General features: G+C 37.2%; 1 protein-coding gene across 1 annotated transcript in view; it reads right to left on the bottom strand.

The window, feature by feature from the left end:
* Positions 1-221: 221 nt before the first annotated feature.
* LOC145988036 (neural cell adhesion molecule 1-like) overlaps positions 222-21,344 on the bottom strand; it is a 56,743-nt gene continuing 35,620 nt past the window's right edge. Inside the window, exon 8 of the mRNA XM_083122873.1 lies at positions 222-2,245. Coding sequence (XP_082978999.1) covers positions 2,016-2,245 — 230 coding nt within the window. The 3' untranslated portion in view covers positions 222-2,015. The remainder of the gene's footprint in view (positions 2,246-21,344) is intronic.

Genomic DNA, 21,344 nt, shown 5'->3' with positions numbered 1-21,344 from the left:
GTTCATGCTTGGGAATGTGAAGAAGTGAGTTTTTATGTGCACAAAGGGCAGTTTTAACAAATACCTTTTTTAACCATGATCTTTTACTATCACCTTATTCCTTGTTCTTTTGTGTAAATTGACGTAGGCATGAAGTAATTCCATTTGCCAAGAAGTGCCCCGAAGAAGAGACCAGTTGCATCTCGAAACATTGTGTTTTCTATAAAACATATACACACGAACCATAAGTAATCATTTTTATAGTATTTTTTTAAGTACTTATATTGTATTTGAAAAGCATATATGGGAAATGTTGGAAACATATTCACCTGTGGGAAGGTGTCCTCCATTATGGTTGTTTCCAATGATACAAAACAGCCCTCTGTATGTTTCTAAACATTATGCCATTACTGTCTACAAAAAATATTTATTGAAAATTCAGCAGCATATACTAATTCTATTTGATATTTTCAAGGATTGATGATGTAATTGTGTATATTTTAGAAATGATCTTGATGTGGGTGAAATGATACGATGACATTAAGATGTATGAAATTGAAGGAAAAGGCAATTTCTTCGTTGCATCCCCTTGACATACCTATCAAATTTTGAGAACTTTCTTTAAGGAACCATTTGTGACTTTTTTGCATGTAATTATTCCTTTTCCTTCTATTTATAATAAATTCGACATGTAATCGTAGCAAGTCAAATTTGTTTATCTAATATCAGGAAAATCTCTTAATGAATTTTATTACACTCCTTATTCCATAATTCTATGTTCGATTCCTCATACGTTAAGAAAAATATATTGTTATAAAATTAGTACAATTTTTTTTAACCCTCAAGTGAGGAGCAAGAGGAGAAAATTAGACAAATGGATGATTTGAGAGACTCACATTGTAAACAACATATAGACTAGTTTTATCTCTTATTTCTCTCTTTTTTTTATAATTTTAACAATTCTGTTACATACTATACCAACTGGTGTTTTCATAAATGCTTTTCTGAGGCCATGTGAAGCAAAACTCTCTTGGCAGTATGTACACGATTCCAAGCCTCACACATATATACATTAACACTGACAGAGATCCACACATACATGCACACTTTTACATGTCCACTCATAACCAAATGATCATACCTAGTATTTCATTCCATTTCGTTCAACAGTTGTCTTGAAAGCCATAGCTTTGGTATTGTGAATATTTTGGCATAGAAATATTCCAAAATGCTAATGCACAATGTTATTCAAACCACTATCGATAGCAATTCCTATGTATGTACAAGCTAAGTAAAAATGAAGACATAGTGCTATACTTCACAATCATGTCGACTTTTTAAACTAAAAGTTGGTACTAATTTCAAGCAAGTATAAACAATAAAACACAATATACCTTGCCTTATTTACAATAACATACACATTGTTACATTTCACTAGTTGGAATGTACATGGTTTGGTCTGTCTTTGGAACATGTGTACATGTGTATTATCTTGATTCAATGCAACAACTAATACAGTGTAAATTCCATTCATGAACCTGTTTCTGGTATATTTCATCTATGTGACTATTATTTTTAACAATTTTTCCCCTTCTTTGGCATAAACAAAAATATATTAAATGATAATGACAACATTTTAAATATTTTCTTCATTAAATTTTTAATGTTAATATACTCTACCATGAATGTTAATATTCATATATATTTTTTTCACATGTCATCATTTGTAAGTGTCCTAAGTCACATATCCGAAATTATGTTTTCACCAGAGAATTATTTCCCAGCATTCAAATGCGTCCATGTGCTTAAATGCCCAAGATAGTGCCACTTCACTAACAGCACTTCTACATGAGGCTTTGGCATCACATATTTCTCCTCTCTGGAGAAAACATCGTTTGTGTTTTCGTTATTTTATCCCCTTTGCTTCTCTTTACGTCTTCTTGAAATCGACTTAAAGGAGGGAAAGAAAGAGGGCGTTCCAACTTGTTGCCATCTTTCTTTGTTCCTATAGCCAACAATTAAATGAAACTTTTGGTTCACAAATTCAGAACTAGGATTGCTGCTACAATAATACCACGTAAGCAAATTAAATTCATATGAACAGTGAATACTCCGTCACTTCCGCCTGTGACAGAATCAGCAGTGTGGCCCTTCGTTTGTTTCTGTTGCTCTAGTGCAAAGTTGCCATATCCAGCTATGTTGCCAGCTGCAACACGAATTTTATAAATAGTGCTGCCACTCAATCCTGTAATTATGTATGGTAATCCTGAAAAATAAAACAATCAGTTGTAGCATTGGCTACATCTAAAGAACATGTTTCAAATAACAAACCAGGTTTTCTATCATGCTGTTGCACAAATGAGGGAAAGCAGGACAAAAAGGGAAGGTAGGATAAAATAGGTTACATGTGAAATCTATCAAATCAGTGGTTAACTACATTTTACTGTGATTGTAGATACTATTTTGTGACAGATATATTGTAATGCTTGGTTTGCTTTTGTGTCGTGTAAAATTGATCACCCCCTCCCCCCATTTCATACGATAAACTTTGCAATGCTACATCACATGCTCTGACATCATGCTACGTAATCTCAAGGCCTCGTGTCCGAGCAAGGAGAATCTCTTGACCACTTGGTCTTGGGTAGTGAAGCTAAACACACACACACACTGGGGAAAATTTTACTGCAGTTAAGTATTTCAATTAAACTATGAATTAATCAATAACATAATCCACGTTAGTCTACTTATTGGCCATCAGGGCTAAACATAACCTACTTAAATGGGGGGGGGGTATTTTTTTATAATTTTAAAAATTAAACTTCCATAGCTTTATTTATGGCCGATAATATTACGTGTGGTAATGTAAAGAATTAATATCGTCCTATGATTATTCAACATATACAGGGGGAGTGAACACTCAATTTAGGTGCCAAGTCAAGGTTATTTACTGGTTAATTATCTAAATGTTAGTGATATCAGAATTCTTGTTAGTAGTAATTACTAGTTACTTGTTAATGTTTTGGTTGTAATAAACTTGAAATTGAAAAGATATACATGTATTTGCTTGTAATTTATAATTATATACTGAGGTCTATTGCTCTCACTACTAGGTACGTAGTTGTATGGCTCTAGGAAAATGGGGGCCTAGTCAAACTATTCACTGCGTGGTACGTTGATCGCACATAATTTGCTTCCTATATAGAAGCAAAACACGTGGGAATGTCATAGAAGAGCATGGTTAGTTCAGAGCCAGAGAGCTATGGCTACATTGCCTAACATTGACCTTGCAAGATATGCCAAAGCTTACACAAGAATTTGTTCCTGTAGTGCCTGATAAAATTGAAAGTGGAAACTATTGAGTCAATGGGGTATTGGTCAAGAGGAATAAATATCAACGGGAAAGAATTAATTTGTATATGTTATTATTGCAGTGTATAGGATGAGTTATATGGACAGTAACCCATTTGTGATCATCGACCAGAGAGAATTTTTGATGCAACTGGATACCAAGGGCTTCCTGCTATGAGTTTGATGCATAGTGATTTTTGTAGATTAGACGTTCAGCAGCAAAGTAATCCTCCTCATATACCTCCAAATAATGAGACTAAAATGAAGGGGTTACCTACGATTCCCTTTAATATTTCCTGGATTGATCGTAAATCTCGTGAAAATCTGATTCAATTTTCCGATTCGGAAGACGAAAGTTGTGCTCCAAGACCAATAGGAAATTCTTACCCTATATTTTCTGGGCATGCTTTAGGAAAAATTTCAAGTAATGTGGTCCAAACAACCTTGACAGGGATAATTAATAAAGTCCCATGTTTAAGCGATGGTACTGATAAACTTTTAGTATTTTTGTATGAAGTAGACTGTATTGTTGGGCAAAATTTATTTCCTCTAAGAAAACTATTATTAGCATTAATTCCTAAGGTGCACGAGAAAATCATGGAAATATGGATGGAAAGTGTGGAACGGGGATATTCCTGGCAATTTATAATTGATACCCTAATGGATAAATTTGTAAGTGCTTTGGACCATGGATATTTAATAGCTAAATGGGTTTTGAAGAAACAAGGGGAAACCAAAGATCCATTGGAATTTTTAGAAAGTAGAATGCATGCAGCATGTATACTTAGTGTTTCATGGACTGAAGAAGAGAAATGCAAATTATTTTTGGAACGTTTGTTGCCTAAGTATTCGGAACAGTTCTTTTTTGGTGGGTTTTCCTAATTCATTTTCTGAATTTCAAGTGGCCTTGACTTTGACTAATATCCAGAAACAACATAAGCTTGCACAGGGTTTTTATGGAAATACTAAAAGGGAAAAAGGGAACTTTCACTCTCCCCTATGACCCCAGAATAAAGACAGAAGAGTTAATCAGTGCTGTAAGTACCAGGGATTTAATCATAGAGAGAATATTTTCCTTATAAAGAGAAATATGTTCGCAATGGAACAGAAAATAGGAAATAATTCTCCTAATATTAAGTGTCATGCTATTTTCATTAACTGTATTGTTGCACAACAAGAACTATTATCTTGTGTGGATACACGGAGCACTCACAATATTTTGAAAGAATCCTTGTGGGACAATATTAAAAAGAACAGGAAATGTAATGAACAGGATGTAAACTTTCAAGTTACAGTTGGTAATTCAAGTGTGTTGTAAATGCATAAGAAAGTAGTACTACACTTAGTGATAAATGAAGTGTCGTGGCCTGTCGAATTCTATGTTGCAAAGAATTTACGTACAGAATTGTGTATTATTATTATTATCAAATAAAAATAGGCATGATGATAAATTTGATTCTTTTCCAAATAGTGTGCTTGAAGAAACACTAACATCTCTTTGCTAGGGTTCTATATATATATAGTGTTTTTGTATAACAAAAGCCTTTCACCACGTAAAATTAACAGAAGAATCCAAACCGTTAACAGCCTTTGCTACTAGTTCTATTTGTCCCAGTACACTCGTGTACCATTGGAGTTTCGATAGGAAGTAACTGTTTGTCTAGAATAATGTATAAAATTGTAGGGGATCTCAAGGTAACTATTCTAGAAATCTATGCTGATGATGTGATTATTTTTAGTAAAGATAATAAATCACATTTGCAAAACTTGCGTACTCTATTGGAAATATTTCGTAAATGGGGCGTTAAAATTTCACCAGAGAAAAGCCCGTTTATGAAAAATTACCCCTTATATGCTATCAGAATTTAAATTTGAAGTTAAACACATCTATAGCAAAAGCAATGCAATAGCAGAAGTTTTGTCCAGAATAGATTTAGATGTAGAAGCATTGGAAAGTGTAAATTTAGGTAAGTATTTTCAACCTCTGTTTTCTATGTCCTTGAAAGAAGAACAACAGAAAGATTCTGAATTGTCGCACATTATTAATAAAATAGAAAATAAGGAAGTAGTACATGACTATACATTAGTAGGTGACTTTTTGTATAAATGTACCAGAACAAGTGGGCAACCGTTTAAAATTTCTGTTCCTAAACGTTTGCAAGATTCCATCATAGATTACTATCATACAAATGTTATAGGAGGTGCCCATAGCTATTGGATTAAAATCTTGAAAAAGATTCAATGGAAGTTCACTTGGACTGGTATGAAAGAACAAATACAGGCATTTGTCTCTTGCGATATTTGCCAAAAGGCAAAAAAGAGAAATGTATTACCATCCAATGTTCTAATGTCAGAAATTGTCATCATGCGTTGCAAAGATTGTATGTAGGTGTAGTTGGACCACTGCCAATGTACAATAATTTTAAGTACATTCTTATTTGTGTAGACGAAGCTTCAAAATTCTGCATGTGCCAACCTACGACAGTGCTAAAAGTTGTGTAAAAATTCTGCATAATTGGTTTATGTTGCATCAGTGCCGGATTAAAGACGTTCTCACGGAGGGGGCGGACATGCATTCCAGCTCCCTCCCCCCCAACCGAACTTTCGGCACATAGGAAACTTCCCTCACAAACTACAGTCCTACCATACAAGCAGTGGCAGCGATTAAGGGGGGCGAGGGGGGCAGTTGTCCCCCCACTTTCTGCCACTTTGCTAAACCTTAAGGACCAAGGATAAGTAAACTGGTCTTGCCCCCCCCCCCCCCCAGTTTTTGCAACTTGCTCCATTAGTTTTGGGACCCAATCGCCACCACTGCATACATGTCATAAAATCACTGTCGTAACTAAAACGGAGGTCCAGCCGTGTGTCATGTTTTTGCCCCTCACCCATAGTATTTATTGCACTATGAGGGCGGTTACAATTTGAATTGCATGCTTATAATGTTTTTAAGTCAGAAAATTCACATCATGTGGCTGATATTTATTGAAAGAAGTTTCCATTTTACAGCAAAACAAGTAATGAATGTGCATTTAAAACATATCGAAAAATCAATATAGGAAGTAATAAGTAGTATTAAATTCAGCGTAAAATAATTATTTGCAAAACTAAAACATTCTTTGCGTGCTTTGGCATGAGCAAAGTGTTTCACACCGTGTTCAACGTTTAGCCGTTCCGTTTGCCTGTGTTCATTATTCATCTTTTTTGTTTGTTTATCTTTGTTGTGGAACACTATTTCGCAGATCATATTTTATTGGATGAAGTTTAGAGTTGTTGTTGTTCGGGTTTGTTTTTTTAAGTCCACTTTATGCACAGTAAGGCTAATTTGGCCTGAACCTACAGTTTAAAGTGGGATCCGAACCACTATGTGCCTCCACCGGGTATCGAACCCAGGCTGAAGTTTGGAAAGTAAGCATTCTGCAGAGGCCACAGTCACGGGTAAAGTGAGGAAAATCAAACAAGCAGTAAATAAATCCGGAGAAGAAGTGAAATATTCATGTTCCAGTATGAAGTATTGACGTCGCGGATGGTTTCCAGTGTTATGATCAGTGCCATGCCAAAGTGGGGTTGAAGGAAGTCATCACCCACCCCACCCCCCTCTGTCCCAGTACTTCTAAAGAGAAACGTCTGAAGGTATTGGGCATTTGAGATTAGAACTAACGTCGCTGGTACACTTTTGAAGTTTGTTTTCTGTTATATCAAGGAGCACCAAGAGACAAAGAAACGATTTTGTTTAAGGCCTGCAAAGGCTCTATTCTATCTTGTGGCCTTCTGCTGCACCTGCACGTATTTAACTGTAGCACAAACATTGAAAGGAATATTCATTAATTTCTTTAAAAAAAGCTGGATGGGGCCAGAAGCACTGCTTGCACCTCCGGTTTTTATAGCACTGCATGAAATACACCAACGTTCGCTGAGCACACCAATCATTGTAAGTTATTTAGCTTCAATATAATAAAGACTAATAGATTTCTTAAAAATCACGATAAACTGATTTTTTAGTACAATAGATGTGACTGTCATGAACAGTGGATCAGCTTAACCCATGACTTGTCTCAACAGGCAAGAAAAGCACTGCTGTGTCACCTCCCATGGTTGCTAATTTTTAGCTCTTGGGTATGTCATAAAATGCTACAATGTTTGATGTATTTCATTACAACTTTGCAAATTTATCAATAATTTTTTTAAAAAAAAAAACCTTGTGTGGGGTGCAGTGGCACCCTAGTGGCACTGTATTACATGTCAACTGCTCTCTCTCCCTGGCTACGGCCTTTCCACAGTGACTTTGCATGAAGAAATTGAGTGAGGAGTCATAGGTGGTGGGAATATTTTCTAGATCCTCTGTGAAGGGGCGGTCACCTCACGACTCCATTGATCCAACCTAGTAATATTATATTAGTCCTTCACCTTAAGTTCATTTCGTGCTTATCTTTCATCACCCCTCCCGCTTCCTTCGCCATCTTACCTTTTTTCACCCCCTGTCCCTCGTCACCTCCTATCCTTCATCTCCCTCTAATTTCTTGTTGGCTCCTATCCTTCATCGCACCCATCCTTATCTTTGTTCCACCTTGTCTCTTGTCGCCTCCTATCTTTTGTTGCCCCTGTCATTCTTATCTTTGTTCGCCCCCTGTCTCTCATTGCCCTCTTATCATTCTTTGCCCCTATTTTTCGTCATTCTTATCTTTGTTCGCCCCTTATCATTCGTCGACCCATCCTTCGTCATTCTTATCTTAGTTTGCCCCCCTGTCTCTCGTCACCCCTTTTCGTTCGTCGTCTCCTATCTTTCGTTGCTCCTATCATTCATCGCCCCTATTTTAGTCAATTGCTCCACTCACCTTTAAGCTTTTTGCTCCCCCATAACGGTAGTTCTTCATAAAATACCACAATATTTTCTTTATTGCATTTCAACCATGCATATTACTGAAGAAAATAAATTTGTCGTCTCTCGGGTGCTCCATCCTCCTTTATTCCGCTCTTGTATGTTTCTTAATTTCACTCTGAGTGTTATATTTTATTCCAATTGAGTAAATTATTAACAATATATATAAAAAAAAATATGTCATCAGTGGAAGTCGCCCATGACGCCCCTTCAAGAGCCTCAGAGGGGTCGACTGCCCCCTCCTTTAATCTGCCCTTGTGTTGCATGGCATACCTTTTAAATGTGTCACAGATAATGCCACGCCTTGACCACGTTGAAACAGAATAGACCCAGGGTTAATGTACCCTGCTGGGACAGAAGCGAAGCTCGTTTTAACGCATTTTAACTGAAATTTTGCGAATCTGGTATAAAACTGCGGGACTCAGAGTTTCGAACACAGTTTGTCAGGATTTTTGTAGCGAGAGCACCTCTGCGCTAGACCTCTGTATACTTATTGTTTTTGGGGACTTAGTTTTTGCGAACCGTCAGCGAGTAACTGCCAGTGAGTTGATTCACATGTGCTTGATTCTGTAAGATCATGTGCAGTGAATTGTTTTGTCGAAACAAGGACAATCAAGAACTATGGCAGGCTAAGAGGATAGAGAGGAGAGGGGACGTCGAGTTCCCGAGTCCTGCAACGATTCTGCCACTACCATCTGGCACGAAGCTACAGCCGAGCTAGCCGACACCAATATCATTGACATACCATGCCGTGGAAACCAGCCAGCGATGCCGCCAACACCATCCGTTGCAATCGCCCAACCAGCGAATGTCCAGCCGACGTCTGAGATGAGAATGTCCAGCTGATGCCCGAGATGAGAATGTCCAGCTGACATCTGAGATGAGAATGTCCAGCCGACGTTCAAGATGATGAACGTCCAGCCGATGCCCGAGATGAGAATGTCCAGCCAACGTTTGAGAGAAGAAGAGATACGCGATGTCGAGAGGAAGTGAAAGTGTCAAATATCATCACCACTGCCCTTCATCACGGTTGACATCTAAAGGAACATTTTTTTTGTCACAATGAAACCTAGTGTGAATTCCCGTACCTAGGAAAGATGGACCACCCGACGATGTACCAGGGTCTGGTAGAGTATTCTTCTGTCGATTGACATCAACGTACGAATGTATTGTTTTCTGTCAACACCATACCACAAAAGTCGAAATCGCATTGATTGAGATTCTGAACGTGACTCAGGAATTCCAAACCTAACTTTCGTGTCTTGTATTTTGAGTAATTGTTATATAATAGGTCGTTTCATGTTTATATTTCTTAATCTTTTAAATGTCAGTATTTTATGATAAAGCTCCTTTATTGCATTAAATTCCATTGTAACTTGTGAATGTGTGCTTCATTGTAATGTAATCAGCTGGCCAGTTGTTTCAATAACTTATCGAAAGTCGACTGTTTAGTCTTTGTTGTTGAATATGTATGTTAAATTGCCCAGGTCGTGCAAGTGTGGTATTCTCTATTGTATAGTGATATTGTAATTTTTGCTCGCGCCGATGGTTAATTGAAGTATTCCGGCAGCTGGAGCTCAATTAAGTATTGCATCACTCTGTAGAGCTGTAATTGTTTTCAAGGGACGAGAGAGACTTGTTGTAATACCCCCTGTCCGAGAAATTTGGTAAATGTCATACTTGCAGTATAGATGCGTATGTTCATTTGAACGAGAGGTTCAACCACGCCGACCTATCATTCTGATAATTGTTTTTCCGAGGGCTGGCGCATATGAGCACAGGAGCAGAAAGATTAACGATCTAATTCAAGTTAATGTTAAACGAAAAAGGAAGAGTACATTGATTAAATATGAGCCTTGTATGTGTACTTTCATGTTGAAATGCCCCATGAGAATGAATGTGTAAGAGAATAAAATAATGAGTCAGAAGCACCTGTAAGGTGTTTGTTATGTAAATATTTTGATTCCAATATATACATATTTTACTGTTTGTACGAGTTGTCATTTATGTTTACAGGTACCAGGTGTATCAGGTACAGTGGTGGAAAAAAGTTCTTCCCCATAACACTTTAATGGCAGTAAATAATGCTGGAAGGGTAGGCAACACACATTGCACCATTAGGTGATCGGATGATTCTGTCTGTCTCAAGAACAACTAGTCTTTCATGCAAAAGCCAACAGGCACAGGAAATGTAGGAAAGTCATGTGACTTGTCAGGTGGAATGTTTTTCGTCAGAAAATTGCCTTTTCTCAAGTCAGGTCACAGAACTGACAAGAGCTCCACGTTATATGTCCGAAAATGATTAGCCTAAAAACGTTAAACGAAACGCTAAAACAATTCTTGTCTTAATTACAGAGGCTACTATACTATATGTGCTGCAGTAGCTCAGTTGTTAGGGCATTTTATTACCATGCGAGAGATCTGGGTTCGATCACTGCCGGGGGAGAATCGAGATTTTGTCCACCTGTTCAAGCTGCTCCGGTGCCCACCCAGTGTCGTATAAAGTGGGTACCTGGAGGAAACTCTGGGGAAAGGGGGGGGGGAAGGCAGCCAGGGTGCTGATCACATCATCCCCACCTTAGGCCTGATGAAGAAAGCTTGGGGCCCCAACTCCACACCCCCTATACGCCTTCTTGGCTTGGTGCAAAGCACAAGGTAGCACTTTGCTTTTTAATTTACTATACATCCCGATTTTGTTGGAACAGAACTTCCAAATCTCTCTCTACGTGGGCTTTCTTCCAAGTTCCGTAGGGATGTGAATAGGCTCAAATTTTTCTTGACACAATTCATACATGTTATATTTTCTTATAAGAACAACAGCCAATATCTTTTATGTGTGTGTGTGGGGGGGGGGGGGGCGTATAATCCAAACATGTGAGGTGATCCTTTTCACATTATACCACTCTCAGAACGTCGTTGCCTTGTAATGAAGGGGTCCTGGGTTCAATATCCGGTGGAGGCACATAGTGGTTCGGATCCCACTTTAAACTGTAGGTCCAGTCCCAATTAGCCTTACTGTGCACAAAGTGGACTTAATACATCAAATCAAACCAAACTCCATTCTCAGAAATAAATCTCAATTCCACACACTGAAAATGTAGCACTTTCTACATCTATGCAAATATCTAGTAACAAAGTAATGTGTGGAAAGACAAAAATTAACGATTTGTAATGGCACTCTGGAAATTTCGTAGTTTGTTATTTTTCAATTTGAACTGACATTCATAATATTCATTAACAATCCAAATATTAGAGTTACCAGATCGCTGTAAGGTAAATGTAGAACATGCTGTCCCGAAATGTAGGACATTATGTTAAAATGTAGGACTAAGTTAAAATGTAGGACACAAAACATTCTCAATAAATAATACATATTTCTATAGAACATGTTAGAAAGTAGTTGCAAAATGACACTTTTCAGTTGCAAAAAAATTAATTTTTAATGAATTTTTAAATGCAAAATTTCGAAACTTGCAATCATACTAATTAATGCACCTCTTACTACACGATTTAACTAGTACTTCTCAGAGGAGAAAATTTTTATCAAAATTTCAGTTTAGTCAAACTATATTTATGTTAGAATGGACAGTCAAACTCTTTAAAATTATAGGGACCAGTACCAAACACGATAAAAAATTTCTCTCGTGAGTCTGTTGTGCTGATGGTAATGAAAGTACTCTCTCAACATTTGAATTATGATCTGTAATGGCAAACAAATATTCAGCAATTGCCGTAATTTAAAATGGTTCCAGAACTTTCATCTTGGGTAGTTTTTACTTCAATAACAGGGTGTCTACCAAAATAACACATCCAGAATTCTTGACTTTTTCTGGACTTTTATAGACGTTTTTATCCATTTTTCTTAACGTTTATTTATTCGACCTCTACTTAGGTAAAGTTGGAAATGAGTAATTAAGAAAATATATATTTATTTAACGAAAACCCCTACCAAATGGCCAATTAAGATGAAAACTGAAGCTGAATTTAAGAAGAGAATTAGATCTGATTTCTCGTATTAATGCAAGGGGTCCCGGGTTCGATACCTGGTGGAGGCACATAGTGGTTCGGATCCCACTTTAAACTGTAAGTCCAGTCCCGATTAGCCTCACTGGGCACAAAGTGGGCTTAAAATACCAATTCAATCAATCAAAAAATCGTATTAATGCATCTTGAACTATGTTTGGCTTTGGAGTCTGAACTCAGAGCCAGTATAATATTATGTGAGGCTTGTGTCGATTATCCCTATATGTTTGTGGCTTTCCCTCCATCCATCTTATCTTACCATCAGACATCGTAGTGCACTGTGCTAACCACACCGTCACGGACGGAATTCTTATAACCCTAATCGTTCCACAAGCATTCTTCCTATCTTTAACTACACACTAGACATAAAGAACAATCTAAATAAACAGGTGCCAGTTCACACTCTAACTGTAAAAAAACATATGCATGTGAAAATGCAAAATAATATTTATTTTTAGGTAGTTGTGATTTATTATTGTATATTAAAGAAATATATTAGTGATAAAATGACGGAAGTAGGCCCTCCCCCATGGCACAGTGGTAGCGTCATTGCCTTGTAATCGAGGGGTCCCGGGTTCGATACAAGTGGTTCTGATCCCACTTTAAATTGTAGGTCGAGTCCGATTAGCGTTACTGTGCATAAAGTGGACTTAAAACAGCAACTCAAACCAAACGGAAGTAGAGGAACATCTCCAATGCAACACTCATGCCTTATGGATATTTGTATTTCTTGCCGAACAAGGTTCTGAGTTCAAGGCCCAACCAAAATGGGTTTATTGTGTATGTTCATTCATGTCTTTAATGCAATCATAAATCGTTGTCATGAATAATTTAACTTCAGAGGAAGAAAACTGAGGTAATTACTAATAAAAAAAAAATAACAAAACAAATTTGATCTTAAAGCCCTGGCTTTGCGCTACATATTCCATCACGGGGATTGACACTTTACGTAGGTGTAGACACGCTTCGTACAATTTGATGATATTGCAATTACATAATGGATGTGCAGCCACCTAACTTAAGCCCCCAAAATTCCCATTTTATTACTAAATTCTAAATTAGCATAATATCACATAGTTTACCTATTCATAATTTCCGCCGCTGTGGTGCACTTTACAGATTGTTTCGTTGGTTGGTTGTTTTAATTAATGTTGCATTAATCAGCATCAGGTTAATCGCGGCAGGCAAAGTGGAGGGAAAATGACAATGAAGCAGAACGAGAGGGCCCTTGGATCCCGATTAATGAAACTTTGTCTACATGCAAGTGAGTCGCTGCGTGAAATTGCTGAAAATGTCATTTATTAATTTCTTAAATTTGCTAATTTTATATTACTTTTTCTAGCACTTGCGTCAACAAAGGCGATGAGGATGATTAATGAAGCTATGAAATGGATGATAGGACATGATGATCCATGCCTTACACAAAATTCTAAGTTGGGACTAATGAATATAGATTTGTCTTATCATTTGTCAAGTAGTTATTTTTAACTCCAATCTTTTTCAAGGACTCTGGGTTGACAGCATGTGTGTTGCGATGATGATTCGATGAAAACCATCATTTCAGTGAACTTTCTTGACAATGACTCTAATATCAGTAAAGAGAACATTTCCTTATGAATAGCTGTTGTTAAGAAACCAATTCCTGAAACTTTTTTTGGTGGTCTCACGGCACCCAGCTGTTGTTTGTTATGGCTGGGCTTGTGTGTATGACTCACACTGCTGTCAATACTCAATCGTTCCCGAGAATCCAGGTCCACCAGGCAAACCTAAGTGACAATTTTGTTATTTGGGTTGCATAGACAACAGGCTTTAAGATGTTACAATATCGTAGGTCTTGCGGCCCAAGAACTACTTTCTCTGACTGTACAATGCTATTTGTGTTTTTATTATTGGAGCTGACAGGTCGCAGGTAAAATTAAAGTGTTATATATCAAGGTATCTCATCCCCATTCCCGCATTGAATGGGTAGCATTACCATTCACAACCCGAACTAAACCTGGATCGTTTGCACTTCCTGCCATTTTGTGCGCTGGTGTTAATGCCTCAGCTAATTTAGGTGAATGGTACATTTCCACCATTAAAAGTGCATTAAGAACTTACATTCACAATAATCAGATAAAATGGAGTACAGTAATAAAAGAAATTCAATTTAGCATTAATTCTGTGTATCACGAAACATTAAATATGTCACCAGCAGAATTATTTTTGGGCTGTCCATTACATTTGCCATTGGAAATTAAATGGAAACTTCCTCAATCTGAGGAAGAAATTAATATAGAAGATCTTGCTTCAAAATGGGAAATTGCTATTGGATATATGGCGAAAATGTGGAAAAAATCTGATGCGTTGTACAAGAAAAGATATTCTGACATCATATTTTCTGTGGGGAATCTAGTTCTTGCACAGTCTCAAGAAATTTCTAAATTGTCTGATAAAATTACTAAATCTTTACGTTTGAAATATCAGGGACCATATATGGTAAGAAAGTTCTTAGGTGGACACACTGTTCTGCTGGGAGACTGTAGAGACGCTAATAATTTGCGAAGGTCACATGTAAGCTTTATCAAAAGATACCTTCCTTGCGTAAATCCATAGTTTTATGCTTAGCTACTCAAGACTGACTAGTTTGTGTTGTCTTATCTTTGTATATATATCTGTATGAGTGTATGTACTCCGGTCTTTCCTGTTAAATTTGATGTTTGTTTACATTTACAGAGTCACGTATTGTATGTAAATCAGTCTGGGTGGTATCGGATAACGAATTGACCTAGAAAACAATTTCACTTTTATTTGCCAAAAAAAACACAAAAAAAATGATAGTTTAACAAGAATATTGAAAGCTGAAAATGTATTCATACTTATTTGTTAGTCAAAATGTGTGTTTATATATATATAACTTGTTCAAAGATACTGCTTCTTGTCCTTCTGTATTTCATGAGATATGCTGGAATAAGATCGACATAGAACAACTACATGTGCACACAGTGCTACCCGAAGACCAAGGCACAAATTGGTACCTTTGTAAAATCTGTACATATAAGGTGTTGTTATGTAGTATTATATATTTTGAGAGAAGAGGGGAAGGTTATCACCCCCTCCTCATTTCATAGCTGTATGTAAACTTGGCAATGCTACATCACATGTTCTGACGTCACGTTACGTAATCTTGAGGCCTCGTGTCCGAGCAAGGAGAATTGCTTGGTCACTTGGTCTCGGGTAGCGAAGCTACACACACACACACATGCACTGGGAAAATTTTACTGCAGTTAAGTATTTCAATTAAAGTATGAATTAATCAATAACATAATCCACGTTAGTCTACTTATTGGCCATCAGGGCTAAAAATAACCTACTTAAAATGGGGGGGGGGGGGTATTTTTTTTTTAAAATTAAACTTCCATAGCTTTTTTATGGCCGATAATATTACGTGTGGTAATGTAAAGAATTAATATTGTCCTATGATTATTCAACATATACAGGGTGAGTGAACACTCAATTTAAGTGCCAAGTCAAGGTTATTTACTGGTTATTTATCTAAATGTTAGTGATATTAGAATTCTTGTTAGTAGTAATTACAGGCCCGTAGCTAGAGGGGGGGCAACTGCCCCCCTGTGAAAAATACAGAACACATTCCTACCTGGAAATCTCACTAATCTTTACAATTATATCCTGTATTACTCTAGCAACACGAAGGTGTGTCGGATTCCGTATAATGTCGTATCAGGATTGGGAGGATTCCCTTCCAGATTCCAGATGTATTTGGATGTTGTTTTTTTCTCGAATGTGTTGCTATGAAGTTTGAACTGCATAATTTCATACTTTTTTGTTTCCCAAGTCTATCTTTTGGTAATAGCGAGAGAGAGGGAGTGGATATTTGATTTTTGTTACTTAGCATTTCTTTTCTGCCACATCCAGCTAATCGTGGAGATGAGTGATGACGTGAAATTGATGAAGAGACACTCACAGACAGTGCTGCAACCACAAGGGGGCAGGGGCATTGTCGTCGTCCCCCCCCCCAATCTTGGAGGGAAGTCCAATCTAGGGGGGCAAACATTGAAGTAAAGAAACATGACTAGCAGACTCTAAGAATAACAGGACAAATGGATACTCAAGATGGAATAAGTTTTCAAGTGTTTCTTGCATTTTTCTTCCAGACGGCTAAGGGCACTTACAGGGGGCACAGAGTGGCAATTGCCCCCCCGATTTCAAATTTTATACAAATAAAAGTACATTTCGTAAAATTTTCTTGATCGCTTCGCTCGCAAGCATAATATCTACTATTCTTATAGTCCGTAGTGCAGAGCCGCAGCTAGGGGTCAGCGGGAGTCAACCCTGGGCCTAAACGATCTAAATGAAGAAAAAAAATGTTAGAGATTCCCATGGCGCCCAGTGAAATTATTTGCGCCCAATTAAATCAATATTGTTTTGAGTTTGCAAATATTTGGATCTAAAGATTTTCCTGCTTGCTTCGATCCCAATATGATTATTTTCTGTAATACATTCTAAATTACCTGAGAGAGAAGTAAGGCCAGATATATATATACACTTCAGGTTGTTGTCGCACATTTGAGAGACAATTTGGCGGATGAATTGAACATTTAAGGTATTTAAATAATATATATATATATATATATATTAAAGAAACTTTGAATACGTACACAATTTAGAGTTAACATGTTGCATATGTATTTTCTTATTTTATGTCGCTCCATGTTTCATATGTGTAAAAAATATGTTGTACATGAAAGTTATACGTGTCATATGTGCAAAAAGAATGTTCGTCATGCATATTCTGTCTTTCAAAAATACAGTTTGTGTGCTTGTTTTCCATTATTAGTTAATATTTCAAATTATTTGTTCAAACACAAATGCTTTAGCATCGACTTGTACCCCCTTTTGCATGATTTACAACAATAATAACGTCCTTTCAATGCTACTATTGTTACTACCACCACCACCACTATATTACTATTATTATAATTGGCATGTTTGTCCTGGTACTTGACCCCTCTCCATATAAAGATTTGTGGTTTCGCCTCTGCTCACAAAGAACATTCATGCCCAGGCTCTAACCTGGAACCCCTGGCTTCGTAGTGTGTTATGTAACCATCCCACCATGGAGGTCGGTTAGTGGAAGATGTAGGACAGCTTACTGGCTCAAATTATTATCAAACACGATGAAAATGTGATAGTGTTTCACATTTATTATTTCGGTTAGAAAGCGATAAAATTTGTAGTGTGAGACGGGTTACACTAAGCATCTTATGAAATATAAATGTGAATTTCAAATCTTATGAATCATTTCTCTATACAAACGCATTAAATATGATAAGCAACATAGGTGTGTGTCATGATATCCATTTTATAAAGGGAAAGTTAAGTTTTAACCCTGACTGTTTGCATGATATCGTTTCCATAGCATGTTATATATATTGCTCTCAAGAATTTTAAACGGCAGTAAAAATAAATTACATTTGCAACTGCGAAGCTTACAATGGGATTGAATACATTAAGGTCATAAAATGCCATATTTCGATTGCTTGTAACATCGAAAGAAGAATTAGACGAGTAAATAGTCATTGATAAAAGTTGTCTTCCTTGATGACCTGTACACACTGTGAAAATTTTCGATGTTATCAGGTGGCACCCTATGAATATAGGTTCAAGAAAATGACAAGTATAAAAAAGCTGCAGTGAAATAAATACGATTGAAAATCTCTCAAATTATTTTCTATTTATTTTCTTATATTTATAATATTACGTTGTGTCTGTAGCAGATGTTGTCTGTTAAAGTACCTCATGCACAACCTAATTTTTTAACAAATAATTATGTCAACTCTTCTGCTATGGAGTGGATTCTCCTAATTTTGTTCATATATCTTAAGCCATTCTGTGACTGGCAGAAATCAGTATCAGCATAAAAAACCCTGATATTTTGGGTTTGTACACTTCTGCTCAAAAAGTGGTGGCGATAAGTGGCCCAGAGACCTCGCTTTTTCGGAAATGGGGTAAGGCGAAGGAGGCCCCTTAGATCATTTGGTTTCGTACCATAGTCATTAAGGAAGGTATTTTTTCATAATGTAAAGAGGATACAACATTTCCCTCTATAAAACTTGATATGAAATATGAATGATGACACTGTAATCCAAGAAGTCATTGATCAATCAAAGGATTCTTATTTGTTTGTCGGGTGTCAAACACATGTATTTCAATGACACAATATTTTGCAAAATGGTTAACGTAACCAGTAGGCAAACATTGTCTGTAGTGATGCAAGTCTCTCCCCTTTGAAGCAAATAGGAGCCATGTTTTAGCAAGTAGGCCTACAAAAAATTATAGAAATTTTTACACAATTCATCAAAGTGTAGATAACATGTAACCATTATTATTTAATTAATTCGATTTTTTTGCATAACACAACATAATGGTGGTGTTGGATTCTCGTTAGATTCCTTTGTGTGTAAAAATATTGCGTACTGGAAATTAGAGTACATTATGAAGCACAATTTATAAAGGACTTCCTTAATCAGTTCTGCAGAGAAGCCAAAAGTTACATATTAATCGTCTATTAACATTATTGACATGTAAATATAAAGTATATAAAATCCCAATTAGCCTATATATGTTAAACTTCATCTTCGTATTCTTTGTTAGTCCGAAAGGTCATTATCGAAATATTGTTATTTGATGTTTCTCGAACTTTTTTTGTTTGTTGGATTTTCAAGATATCATCCCTTACCTGTTACCATAGAATAGTTAGAACCTAACCTAACTAGTCTATGCTGTTACTTATCACTTTTGGAGGAGGGGGGCAAGCGCCCCTCTGTACCCTGCTATATCTGCCAATGCAACACAATATATTAAAAATTTGCCCCCTCTAGGATTGCCTTTGCCCCCCCTAGTAAGAAATCCTGGCTACGGGCCTGAGTAATTAGTAGTTACTTGTTAATGCTTTGTAATAAACTTGAAATTGAAAAGATATACATGTATTTGCTTGTAATTTATGATTATTTACTGAGGTCTATTGCTCTCACTACTAGGTATGTATGGCTCTAGGAAAATGGGGGCCTAGTCAAACTATTCACTGCGTGGTATATTGTTCGTACATAATTTGCTTCCTATATAGAAGCAAAATACGTGGGGATATCATAAAATAAAATATAATTACTGTTTTGGGCAACCATGTCTCCAATGATTCTTAAATAAAAATATGAATTGCACTACTGCCAACTACCATTATTTAGCTGTAAGATGACTTTGTTGAAAATTAATATGGTTCTGAGGTGGCCACGCACCAGCTTGAATTCCTCAAGATGACATGGTTGGTCCAAACTGGAATGGTTAGAACAAAATGGGGATTTCCACTTTACCAATTCTCCTTCATTTTAATCAATTGTTTTTTTCTTCTTTTTTAACTACATAATTTAAATTATCATTCATTTTATTTTTTCTTTCTATGCCATAGTTAAACGATGGTTTCATTATATGTGTTTCAACTCTGCCAGTGGCCCAAGTACCTATATCCCATTTAGAGGTACACACCGCAGGCTTTCAAATGTATATACTGCATTTCCAATTTCCAGTGTTGCCATATATTCCACAGCAAATATAGTTTACCATTATTTACAGAATACAGGCATACATACTGGATGAAAGGAAGGAGGGCCAGATGGGCTGTTCCATTCTCATTACACTCTAGATCGCGGTGGAGGCACATTGCACAGTGGTTCAGATTCCACTTTAAACTGTAGCTCCAGTTCTGATTAGCTAGCTGTGCATAAAGTGGACTTAAAACAAAAATGTAATTTCCAGATCGCCACTGCCACATTCAAATTTACCCTCCACCCAAAAGAAATCTGCCACACCTCAAACCTCATCTATTTCTCACCTGCAACATATGTGGTGGCTTTTATGGGGGGCATCCACATCCCTCATCCTCAAAATTAACAACCACCGCTCCTCCAACCAAAAACTGAACTTTTCGCCATCCGTACCAACAGTCACAGTATACCCCCTTTCAATGACTGCTTGCAGGTAGCGATCATCAACTCTTCACTCCAATCCACGAACACCTCAGTACAAACGTGTACAAAGAAGACTTACTATCAGCCATGAGTGTGACCATGCCTTCCAGCATGAATAAGGTCATGCAGTAATGTTCTGAACCATATTCCATCTCTGCCCTCATCCCCATTCCTAACCCTCACCCTTTCACTGCACTTCACCTCCCCTACACCACATCCACCCATCCATTCAATTTTCAACAATTCTGGTGAGAGAACCATTTTTTGAAAATTACATTACTTTATAGCCTGGCAAGGGGTGGGGGTTGAGTAAACCATATATAACATCAAAAATATTTGCTCGCTTATCGCCAAAAACAAGAGGTAATTTGTCTACTCATCAGTCATTTCAGAATCTCAATATGCCTGGCAGCATGATTTATAGCTGGAAGTCCACAGTACAGAGGTAACTAACTTACAATAAAACAAAAAAAAGTTAAGTGCTCCCCTGTGCTTTGCACCACGCCATGAAGGCTTATAGGGGGTGTGGAGTTAGGGCTCCACACTTTCTTGATCTCGGCCGAGCTGGGGGTGATGTGATCAGCACCATGCCTGGCCACCTTTACCCCGCCAGAGTTTTCTCCAGGTATCCACTTTATACGACACTGGGTGGGTGCCGGAGCCACTCGAACAAGTTGAAAAAGTTCCGGTTCTCCCCTGCCGGGGATTGAACCCGGGTTTCTCGCATGGTAGTCAGATGCCCTAACGACTGAGCTACCGTGCCTTCACTAACTTACAATATACACCCCAAAACACTACAGACTTCCTAAGTTGTTTTCTTTGGTGACATTGCACTCCTCCATTTATATGGCAGAATTCTCAACCACTTCCCTAGTTGCTATTCTGTGTAGTCTGTTTGTAATCTGTTATTTTACAATCAAGTTCAAACTGTCCATCGCTATTTTCAGTCACTTTAATTTCCATCCTTACATTGGGTGGATCTCTACTGATGGTGTTAGAAAAGGGAGCCTCTTCCTTGTTGACATTGCCCAAAGTGTATGAAAATGTCGGTGGACAATTTGAGTAGGCATATATTTGAACTTTACTATATTATT

The sequence above is a fragment of the Lepisma saccharinum genome, chromosome 5 (assembly GCF_977018435.1).
Source record: "Lepisma saccharinum chromosome 5, izLepSacc3.1, whole genome shotgun sequence".
Lineage (NCBI taxonomy): Eukaryota > Metazoa > Arthropoda > Insecta > Zygentoma > Lepismatidae > Lepisma > Lepisma saccharinum.
Note: the sequence above shows the minus strand (reverse complement) of the source record. Positions and strands in the feature narration are given on the sequence as shown.